Here is an 11,504-nt window from a genome sequence, read left to right as displayed (position 1 = left end):
GCGCTACCATCTGTGCTTTCCAATATTATCTGTTTATAATTTTCCAGTGAAACCTTCATAGCCTCCGACTCTGCCTGATCAGTCTGACCATAAACCTTTCCATTGCTGTGGTGGAGAAAGATTGTTTTCGCATTTAGAACTACAAACTACAATAAAAAAGGGGCCAAATGAACATGTGCTACAGAACAGGGCAGTCCAGGCACCTAGTCAGCTGCATGATCTCTGGGTAGTTCCACAACGCTAGCAAGATGAAAAGTGAAGCCAAATGCATAGTCAGCCAGAGAACCATGTGCCCTTTCTGTAAAGTCACCTCTGAGCACGGCCTGTGGGGCACTCAGTTGTCCCTCCAACAAGAGAATAGTCAATGCTGCATGATAGGACTTTGCAGTGCTGTACAGTCCAGTACTCACAGCAGTTCCATATGGCCAGTAGACCAAATAAAAGGCTGTTTCTTATGGTGCATGCTGCTCATTGATGCTTAATCCCAGTATTCAAACACAGGGCTGGCTGGTGATTCAGTCATCCAGAAAAGCTAGTTAGTACTCAGAGTTCTGATGAAGTTCAGTGTTTGTTGTGCAATCAGTTTTGCATTCAGCGACATGGGCAGGTGAAAGTAAGGACATATTCTGCTTCTTCTCCAATTCTCCCCTTGCCAGGTTTGAGTGACTCCCATTGACTTTATAGGAGAATATTACTTTGGAGAATGTTCTTGTCTTTGTATGTTGGTGAATGAGCATGGAAAGACTCCCTGCCCAAAAACAAAATTAACAAGTTTCTGTTGAAGAGTTTTGTAAATTCCATTTTTTCTTAGCAATGTTACTAGGTCATTACCTGAAACGGAGTTAATCCTGATTTACAGCAGTGAATCATGCCCACAAAGACATCAGTGTCAATGTTCAGAAATGGATTAACTGCATCTGTTCAGATTTCTATAGTGCTTTATTAGTAAAAATTTTATATGACTTTATATAACACCTGAAGACCTTATACACTTTGGTAAGGGAATCTCCCCAGTCTTTATCAGTAGAATGAATAAAATTTTTCCATCTAGCCTTAAAAGTATCAGGCTAGGAGTGTGATAATGCAGGGCTTTCTCTGGCAAAACTCCTTGCAGTTAAGGAGGCTTGAAAGAGTAAAGATTTAAGGATCAAGCCCCTCTTTTGTAAAACGTACAATATAGTTTCAAGTTTTCTAAAACTATGCAGCATTGTGCTATTCCAATTTTATGTGAGTGTAACACCTTTCATACCAGTGGAATTAAATTAGCATCAAACTGAAGTAACACTGCAATGAATAAGAATCTGTGCATCCAAAAAGCAGTGCAGTGAGTCTGAGCAAACAGTTCAGTGACTTGTAGATTTTAAAGAAAATTAAAAATGGACTTTTTTTTTATCATTCTTATACTGAAAAATAGGACAAAATCCCTAATTTTCAGGTATTTACAAATTATTGATCTATGATTACATGTAGGAGATGAGGTATTCCAGGATGGAGTCCCTTCCATTTTGTAATTAAATAATGAAATATGTTTGTAGCACTTGGGACATTAGAAAAGCACAAGCAATTCTTTAGACATCACTGATTTCAAGAGCCCTTGAATGCAAAGCTGAAAGAGATGAGAATTTGTTGTATTTTTCCACTTTGCAAGAAGGCAAAAGGTTTACTGGCATTACTAATGAAGAAAAAAATCATATGACTTCAAGAAAGTAATTTTATTAGTGCTACCGTCTATAAGTTTTTGCTCTTCTGCATGCCTGCTTCCTCCCAGCTGGGGAGCTGGCTGTTGTGTGAACAGGCCAATGACGTAACGGAAAAGCCCTGTCTCTGATCAGATGGACTAATATAAACCGCATTTGCTGAGAAAGAATTAGAGAGGCAGTCACTGAACAGAAGAGGATTTACTCCAGCAGACCAGTTCAATATATCACACTCCACTGCAAGAAATAGACAGTAAGACCAAAGGAGCTGACCGGTAGAAGAGACTCTGAAAAGTAAGGTGGTGCTGTCTGAAAAGTATTAGTTTGAATGTATTACTTTAGTGAAGAGAAATGATAGAACTAAGTAGAAAAATGAAATATGTGATGTGAAATATAGCTCGAATTTGGAATTGAATGCACTACAGTAAGTTATAAGACATTGTCTTGTTTAGTTTATTAAACTGTGGAAATCTCTTAAGGAAGCACTACTAATGTAGACTGTTTATTATTTAGCCAAATCAAAGTTAACATTTCTCATTCTGTCTTCTTGACAGGGGAATGACAGAAAAATATATGCTTAAAAGTTAAAATATTGAATTTTGTTTGTGAAACAGTGTTTGTTTGGTGCCTGGTCTCCAGTTAAAAACATTTCTTGCTGGCAAAAGTTTATGTGACTGTATGGAATACAGATGAACTGATTTTGCAACAAATGCTGTAATTACAGATAGAAAATGGCATAGGTCACAAGTTATAGAAAGGGGGCAATATGCTTGGTAAAGGCTGATATTCAAATTATAGGTACAGTTTGCTGTTTTTCAGCACATTTGTTTTATGACCTGCTCTGTACCTGCTCTAAAAAGTTTTCAGGGGTTGCTTGAGTTAGAAAAAATAATCGCTAGTGTGCAATTTGATGAGATGCTGCACTTTTTGCAAACACAAAAGAGGAATAAAGTTTGAAAGCAGCCCCGGATGTTTTAATAGCAGATGTTCTCTTTGTTAACATGCAGAAGAGAACTGAGAGCCATCAGACTTAAGCCTAAAAGAGCAAAATGTATAAATAACTATCACGTTGGGAACTGGAGAGCATCAAAGTAACTTTCCTAAAAATGGTAGCTGTGGACCACTAGGAATGACATCACTATATTCTGCCTCCAACCAAGGCAAAACACATTCAAAAGCCAAATGTAATTATAAACCATGTTTAGACAAGAGGAGCTAACCTGACTAGCTGCTCCTCGGCCAATTCATTTGTTGATTTCAAAACTGTAAATTTATGAACTTTTTCTCCCAGTGATATCTCCTCTAGTGGTGCGATCAGGTACATACTCTGGATCCCATCAGACTCATTCTGCTCTCTCTTACACCCGTTTAATACCAGCTTAATTCCATTGTGTGCAATGGAGTTGCTCCGTTTTTTACAAGGTATACTGAGTGCAAAATCAAGCCCATTATAGCAAGACTTGTTGATGTGGTTCTTTTTCCACCAGAGGAAATTATCTAAATGTGCAGAGTATAATGTTTGTTCTTCTCACAACAGATTCAACTGTCAGTTGAGACTAAGCATGATACTTTGCAGACAAAGAACAATTTCTTGTTTATCAAACACCCAGCAGATTCCGCTGGACTTTACATGGGTATGCAGTGATGGGAGAGGGTGCAAGGAACCTTCACTCCATTGCATGGGCTGTGTAAGGGACAGGCACAACTGCAGTATCTGTATTTCTCCCTCTGCACCCCCCTAGAGGTGAACAGTACCCTAGAATGGGCAGGGACCAGCACAACGGGAATTATGCCCTCTCTGAAAGGACACAGCAGTCGGCACGGTCCCCCATGTGATGGGTTGCTGTGAAAGGCATTCTGCCTCCTATTGCTCCCTTTGGGGAAGTTCAGCTCTGCACCATCCCCAAAGCAGGGCTGTGCCTAATATTCACAACTAGGGGGAGACAAAGTTAGGGCTTAGTATGTAACGCTGATTTCAACCTGAATCCTAAAGCCATGACTTTGGTTTGCTAATTAGAAATGTTAGAGGCAAATGAAAGAGGCAGGTTCTCTTCTTTTGTCTGTGCACTAGGTATTTACAGTTGAAAGGATATACCTTTTCAATGTTTTTTTTTTTAAACGGAGCCCATTTCAAATTCCTGTTGCGTAACGTTTGCGACTTCACTATTTTTCCCCAGGGAAAAACCATGACTTTGAATAACGTCACCATGCGTCACAGCAGCAGCGCTCTGCACGCACAGCAGCAACGCTGGAGCATCCCTGCCGACGGAAGGCACCTGACCGTCCACAAAAACCCCCATGAGTACAACGTGCGCAAGAGATACACTATGAACCCCGATGATTATTACCGAAGGAGTTGGTCATCAGAGTCTTCCGATTCAGTCATTTCTTCCGAGTCCGGAAATACCTACTACCGGGTGGTAATGATTGGAGAGCATGGAGTGGGGAAATCTACCTTGGCCAATATCTTTGCAGGCGTACATGACAGCATGGACAGTGACTGTGATGTGCTAGGAGGTAGGTCATTACATTCTGCATTGCTAATGTTTACTCAAAGCCTTTCTTGTCAATAGTCATCAGCAATAAGACACAGAAAATTAGTGAGGTCATTTAATCTGGAGTGCCTGAGACAGAGGTAATGCACACTTGGCCCTTATTTTCAAAGCTGATTCCAGCACATGCATCTGTCTCAAAAATGAGGGTCTATGAAAAAAGACACTCACTGACAAAGGTCTAAATGGGTTGAAATATAGACAAAGGAGAACAATACGGCTTCTGAGCCCTTTCTTTTTAAAAGAGTGGTTGGAATGTGATTAATTCTTGACTGTTCTGTAAATACATTACATAGAAGGCCTGAATCAGATCTTATACCAGTTTCATCCTGGTGTAAATGCAAACTCCAGTGGATCAACTCCTGCTTTGCCCTGGTGTGAGGTAATAGCCTGGCCTGTAAACTGCACTGCCAGCCTTGTGATGCTATGAGAAATCAGTGCCTAAAATCATTTGGGATTTTAAAGAAATGGTTAAGAGTTACATATCAGCAAGAGATAAGGGTAGAAAAATAAAAATCCCTGCCCTGCTTTACAGGTACCAACAAAATACTTGCTGGTCATTAAGTAATCTCACCAAATTTGTATGCAAATAAATTGCCTCAATATAAGCTATTTGTGTTTTTCTCATCAGCATTTCATATCACCTGCATGGCACAGATCTCCCACTTCCCACAGGGGAAGAGCAGATAATGGTGCCTCAGTAGTGTGAGGAAAAAATCCTGCTTCCAGATTAATTTGGGGGAAAAGAGGATCTGATATGGTCTGCAGCTTTTTGTTAGGCATCTTTCTTTTACTATGCACCTCTGCTTTAGAGCGACGGGTCTCATATTTCGTTATTCCCAAGGATCAATTAAGGCTAAACAGTAGCATTGAGCCATGGGCCATGTTTTGTGTGCGGGATACTGTTGGAGAGGAGCTGTGTTGTAGAGGAGGTCCTGCGGCTCTGAAGATGTGGATACGCCCACGCGTTGGAAAAAGGGCAGGAGTTGCTCCCACTCTGGTTAGCACACTTTCACTGACCAACACAGATGGCCCCATCCCTCCACTACCCCTTGTCGCCCTGTCTTTTTGGGATGTCTAGCAAACAGGCAGCACCAGAGCAGTCTTTGTGTTCAAGGAGCACCAGGGACATGAATGTGCCTGGCTCCTATGCAATGGTTCAGTGGAGGCCAGAAGGGAAGGCACCTTATGTTCTTCTCCCTTTCTGTGCCGGGCTAAGAATGATTTACCACTTAACACCACCCAGAATGAAAAATACAGGGTCCAAATCCTGCTTGTGCATGACCACAAGCTGGAAATATAAATCTTGGTGCCCTGAGAGGAACTTGAGGACCTCTTTGATGCACTGGACATGGATCAGCGAATCAGGTGTGTTTTGTTTTCATCTTCCACTGAGTAGTCCTGTAATCATGCAGGACCTCACTTGCACAGGAAGGGCCTTCTAGCAGCTATCTAGCCTGCTCTCTAGCAGCACATAAAGTACAGCACAGTACAAGCTTATGGTCACTTCCACTCTTCTTTCTTGCAGACTTGCAAAACTGTCCTGAAAATCTACTAGCCCAGGCACCACGCCTAGTCACCCACCTTCACAGTTATGAGGATGGGGAGAAAATAATCCCCAAACCAATGATAATATTTGACTTATCTGAAAAATGTTACTTGCCCCAAGGAAGTGGAATTTTGCACAGCTGCTTTATGGTATATGATGGACCAGATCTTCTGCTGGGTGTTGGTGCTTTGTGCTGTACTGTTGGCAGCATGTGTCCTTACAACAGGTGTGACCAAAATTCAGAGGATCACCCCAGGTCAAAGGGAGCCTCCAGTTAGTGCAGAATCAATGTAGCAGTGCCTGTGTTGTGCTATCTCCCTGCTGCTGATGTAGGGCACATGGGTGGAATGCTCCTATGCTGTTGTTCCAGAAGCCAGGGTAAGGTAAAGCAGCCTTCAAACTGCTCTAAACTTACTCCAGAGGCCCAGTCCTCCACAGAGCAGCCTCAAGATGAGGGGGAGTGTGAAGGTGAGCTTTATGCCTCCTACAGCCTGCACTCTGTTCAGCTCTGCTGGACTCAGACGTTTGCCCAGGATTAATCTGAGGCACAAGCTCAAAGCAGAACCCATTGGAGCTAGAAGTAAAATTTCTCCTGTTGGTTAGTGTTTTCCTTTTAGAGCCATCCACCCCCAGGTGGCCAGCTGTGTCAGCCCAAAGCCCTTTTGTTTACAAAGAGTTTCCCACTTTAAAGTTTCTGTGGCAGAACTGATTAAAAAAATTGGCTATTCTTTAGTGCCCCTTGGCTCATTCTACTCCATGGACTCACTGTTTTCTGGCTTCCAAGAGAATCCAAGATTAGGACTTGGGGAAAGATCACTTCACAAAAGCACAGTCAGAGCTTATGAGGCAAGCACCTTTATTTAAAATAAGTAATATCCTCCATCAGAGTGGTTTGGATAGGTGCTCTGAACAGCATGGTGATGAATGTAAGCAGTTCAGAAGATGTCTGCCGTAACACTGCATTTTATTATGCTAGCAGTTACACAAGACTAGAGATGGGCCCAAACCAAAAACATGCAAATTTCACAGTGGCCCTTGATCTCTGTAATGGCTTGGCGCTGATCTCATATCTAAATACCTCTGAACCGGGTACAGTTTGAAATCCAGATATGAATGTTGCAGGTCCCTACCCAGGGTTAGGCAGGTTCTGCCACATCCTACCAAACCGCTGTGAAATGCTTCATCACCTCTTTAATGTTCAGAGGCGACCAGTAACTGAGAAGCGCTAACTTTGGACAGAATAAAGCCAGAGGAATTAGGGACAGTTCAGAGGTCTGTGTTGCAATAGCAGCATCAATCACAGATTTACAGAGCCCAACAACCTTTGCCTCACACACCGCTGCCCGTTGCTAGGGCTGCTCGATGGCTGAACTGCTCAGAGTTCACCCGGAAAGGGTCCCTGCTAGAGTGAAAACAAATATTTTCCATTACTAAGCCTTTCTGGAGTCTGTACGTCTGTCAGCTGCTCCCAGGGGGTCAAATGTTCAGCATTTGATTTATTTCTTTTACTGGTTATATTTCTCTTCCCCATCCCCTGGCCTACCCCTGCCCCACATAGGATAAAGAGCTTTTCAGCCAAAATAATGAACCCAAGTTCCAAAATCTTTCAGTCTCGTTCATTTACCATGAAAACTAAGAAAAAAACAGTAAAGGGACATGGGGCCACATGCACTGCTCATAGAAATGGATACTACTCCACTGAAATCAATGGACTCACACCGACAGTGAACTGGGTTCACTAAATTCAACTTTGAATTTAGTGAACCCAGTTCACTGTCGGTGTGAATAAATTATACATATATGGCTATTTTTCTGTATTGCTACATATATAACAAGAGGAAGGGATGTATTGCTAACATTGTGGATTTTTATTCTAGAAGATACGTATGAACGGACCTTGATGGTAGATGGTGAAAGCGCAACCATTATACTGCTTGACATGTGGGAAAATAAGGTATTCCATTCCATTTATTCTATTCAAGTGCCAAAGGGAAATTAAGTATGAATGAGTGATAATACTATAGTTTTGCTAGGAACATGCAATTGTTGACCAAGTATGGAGGTGTTATCCATAATTCTATAGTCAGTGAAAGCCTGGGGTCTTTAAAAATGTCCAAGCTCCTCCATGAATTTTGAAAATGGCAAAGAAATTTCTTTGTCTGATTTATTATTAAAAACAAAAATGCTGGAAACATGATCAGAGCTAAAGTTGACTTGGGCATAAGCAAGCACAAGTTAATGAAGTCTGTTGGCCAATTTTTGCACAGATTTGTGCTGGTGTATATCCATGTTCCTTTGGTTTGATACTGGTGTAACTGTGATCAGAACTATACCCAGCAAAGTGACCCCAGGGTTGAATCTGGGTTGTGTAATATTACATTTTTTCTGTAAACACTCAGTTGGGCTTCCAGTTAAGAAAGCCAGGCTCTTGCTAATGCTGGCTGTATCTATTTTATTTTATCAGAGTGAAGAAGAATGGATCCAAGATCATTGCATGCAAGTAGGAGATGCATACTTGATTGTCTATTCCATCACAGACCGAGCGAGCTTTGAGAAAGCCTCTGAACTAAGAATACAGCTCCGCAGGGCACGACAGACAGAAGATATTCCCATTATTTTAGTTGGCAACAAAAGCGATCTCGTCAGGTGCCGTGAAGTCTCTGTGTCAGGTATGGAAAATTACCATGGAAACCACTTTCTATCTGTAATAGCCATATAGTGTCCTAGATCTGCTTGCAGAATTCCCACTGATGTCAGGATGGGTGGAATGGTTCAACAGCAAAAAACAAACAAAAAACCATCAACCCCAAATCTCAAGTTTAAGGGCCTGATTCAGCTCCCATAAATGTGAATTAAAAGACTCTCATTGACTTTAATGGGAGATGGACGAGTCTCTTCTGGAAATAGCCGTGTTGTTGGATGTGCAGTGTCTACACCAACACCACAATAAAATAGTGTTATCTGAAACAGATGAGAAACTCCTCACAGCTTAGGTTTCAGCCCATGACCATTGACTGTACAGCTTGACCTTTTCAAAGGTATTCACCCTCTCCTCTGTCTTCAAGAAAGCCCCTCCAAAAGACCTTTTCCAGGTTCCCAACGCAAGGGAATGGAAAGCAGATCTGGACTTACCTGCATTCTGGCCCCTGCCACACTGGCCATAAACGAAAACTTCCACTGGGAGACATAGCAGTAGAGCGCAAGAACTCAGTAATATTACTAGGCTCTTATTTTCATTTTCACATTCGTCTAGTGCTGGCTGTCTAAAGGCACTTGCCTCAGTGAAGGCAGGAAGCTGGGTTTAATTTAAGCACTCCATGGAGTCAACCACCTGATGTGTTTGAAAGGGAGAAGAGTATCAGATCATGCTGGTATCCATTTAGAAGAAGATCATTAGAGTTAGTTTAGGTTCAAATATAAAAAATAAGGGCCACAATTTCAAAGTGGCTTCTAAAATTATGAGCATAATTTAGCTAATACTTAACTTATTGCACATGTTGCTGTTCACCCTAAAGTTTTTGCTATTCGAAGACTACAATTTGTGTATGCAATCTGTGGGCCCAGTCCTACTCCTTTCGATGTTAGTTGCAAGTTTTACCATTGCTTTCAATGAGGGTAGAATCAGGCCTATAGTTACACATACAAATCAGGTGGGTAGGAACTTGCCCATTCAGGGTATGTCTACACCATGATAAAAGACCCATGGCACAGCCATGGCTGGCCTGGGTCAGCTGACTGAGGCTCAGGTTGCAGGGCTATAAAATTGCAATGTGATGTTAGGGCTTGGGGGAGCCTGGGCAAGGGGGAAAGTTTAAGCTCCATCTCGAGCCTGAAAGTCTATACAGCAATTTTATACCTATACAGCCCAAGCCCCATGAGCCTGAGTCAGCTGACCAGGGCTCTGAGACCCAGGGCTGAGGGTTTCTATTGCAGTGTAGACGTACCGTAAGTGTGCACGTAGAAATCTGAGTTTTGGTATAAGCAAAATTATGCCCACAATCTTAAAAGTAGTATTTTGAAAATATGGCTGTAAATGGATCAAGAAATATATTACTCTCAATAATGGTAACCTCATTGCCTCTGAACATGAGTCACTGAGATTTCCCTGAAGTACAAGTGACTCTATTTAGGGCATTTACAGATAGCTCACATTCTGTACTGTGCATGGCACTGTGTTTAGCAGCTTTGCCCTTCTCCCTTTTGCTTAGGGAACGTGCACTATCTGAATGCAATGCCTACTGACATAGATCCCTTACAATTTTACAGAGGGCCGCGCTTGTGCTGTTGTGTTTGACTGTAAATTCATCGAGACCTCCGCAGCTGTCCAGCACAACGTGAAGGAACTGTTTGAAGGAATTGTGAGGCAAGTCCGGCTAAGAAGGGACAGCAAGGAAAAGAACGAGAGGAGGCTGGCATATCAGAAGAGGAGAGAGAGCATTCCTAAGAAAGCCAGGCGGTTCTGGGGCAAAATAGTTGCCAAGAACAAGAATATGGCCTTCAAACTTAAGTCCAAGTCTTGCCACGACCTATCAGTACTTTAAGAAGGTTGGATTATGACAGATGTTCTCTTCTGTGGACATTATTTAACTACAATGTGAACAATAATCAATCTATATTAGATTGGACTACAAGAATAACATTTTTGACTTGGATTCACAGTTGTGATTGTGACAAAATGTGCTGGTAATAAGCACAGCACAATGCATAGAAAACAAAAGCCTTTCTTAATATTTTTTCAGTAGTTTTTATAAAAGCTTTCTCTTATACACCAGAACATCCTAAAGTTAAGCAGGGTGTATTTTTAAATTTACTTCTTGTTTCTCCTGTTGCCTTTGGATAATAGCGTAAGAACCTAAACACTCATAATCTGGTGAATGAATTGCACCTTCTCATTACTATTTTTGGAAAAATGTATAGAGAAATGATGAACTCACTGGGAACTGATCCTTTGCCAAATAGTTGGTCTGATTTTCTTAAGCACCCAAAATCTGCATTTCTCTAGAATAGTCACTGAGTCACTGTCTTGTTTCCATGGGTAACACCCATGAACGTACACATCTCTTACTTTTGAAAATGTAATATTTAATGGAAAAAATGCTTCTAGCCAAATGATATTTCCCCTCTGACTTTCAGACTGTGAGACTGTCAACAACAACAAAAATCAGATCAAAATGCATCACGTGAGAGATGCCAAATTGTAAAGCCACCTGATCTTTTATAAGAAACCACATGGACTTTTTGTACCCAGACTTGTGTATGAAGGAGCTGTACTGTATTTATTTCATTGCAAAGCAATAAGCATTTTTAGTATTGGGGTGAAAATGTATTTATTGTCAGGTTTCTCAAGAAAAACACTTTAATATCGTTTCTAGCTAATATCTTTTTCAGATTATGCAAGCTTTTATTTACATGCCTTGTAATAAAACAAACAAAATATTTAACTGCCTTTGAGTCCCACCATGAAATCTCAAAGATTTTATTGGAAGTTAAAGAAAATATTTTGATTGTTTGGAAAGCTTCTTGTGTGTTGTGTGTGTATGTGTGTGTGTTGTGTTGTGTTGTGTTGTGTTGTGTGTGTGTGTGTACACTGAAGCTACCTAACAGGTATTGCTGATTACAGACTATTTAGCAATTTAGAATCACAAAGCAAAAATACCCAAGATATCTTAAAATGCTCTTAATTCACAATAGTCCTTATACCCAGAG

At 41.2% G+C, this 11,504-nt stretch overlaps 1 protein-coding gene across 2 annotated transcripts; it reads left to right on the top strand.

The window, feature by feature from the left end:
- The first annotated feature begins 1,868 nt into the window (after window positions 1-1,868).
- On the top strand, window positions 1,869-11,239 carry GEM (GTP binding protein overexpressed in skeletal muscle). 2 transcript variants are annotated; one of them, XM_030553482.1, is made up of 5 exons: window positions 1,869-1,991; window positions 3,875-4,214; window positions 7,676-7,752; window positions 8,263-8,467; window positions 10,065-11,239. In XM_030553482.1, exons 2-5 carry the CDS (start codon window positions 3,884-3,886, stop codon window positions 10,337-10,339), a joined length of 888 nt encoding a protein of 295 aa, XP_030409342.1. In that variant the 5' UTR covers window positions 1,869-1,991; window positions 3,875-3,883; the 3' UTR covers window positions 10,340-11,239. The 2 variants fall into 2 exon arrangements, with proteins under 2 accessions (XP_030409342.1, XP_030409343.1); XM_030553483.1 differs by lacking the exon at window positions 1,869-1,991 and adding an exon at window positions 2,042-2,121.
- The last annotated feature ends 265 nt before the right edge of the window (window positions 11,240-11,504 follow it).

Source organism: Gopherus evgoodei, chromosome 2, assembly GCF_007399415.2.
Source record: "Gopherus evgoodei ecotype Sinaloan lineage chromosome 2, rGopEvg1_v1.p, whole genome shotgun sequence".
In the NCBI taxonomy this organism is placed as follows: domain Eukaryota; kingdom Metazoa; phylum Chordata; order Testudines; family Testudinidae; genus Gopherus; species Gopherus evgoodei.
The sequence above is the reverse complement of the archived record's forward strand: the minus strand, read 5'-3'. Positions and strand labels throughout refer to the sequence as shown.

What these genes read in the sequence shown, in the direction of transcription:
- GEM (XM_030553482.1), top strand. Translation starts at nt 3,884, where the DNA reads ATGACTTTGAATAACGTCACCATGCGTCACAGCAGCAGCGCTCTGCAC. An exon ending in TGACTGTGATGTGCTAGGAG is followed by an intron (nt 4,215 to 7,675) that starts GTAGGTCATTAC and finishes TTTTTATTCTAG; the next exon opens with AAGATACGTATGAACGGACC. An exon ending in TTGACATGTGGGAAAATAAG is followed by an intron (nt 7,753 to 8,262) that starts GTATTCCATTCC and finishes TTATTTTATCAG; the next exon opens with AGTGAAGAAGAATGGATCCA.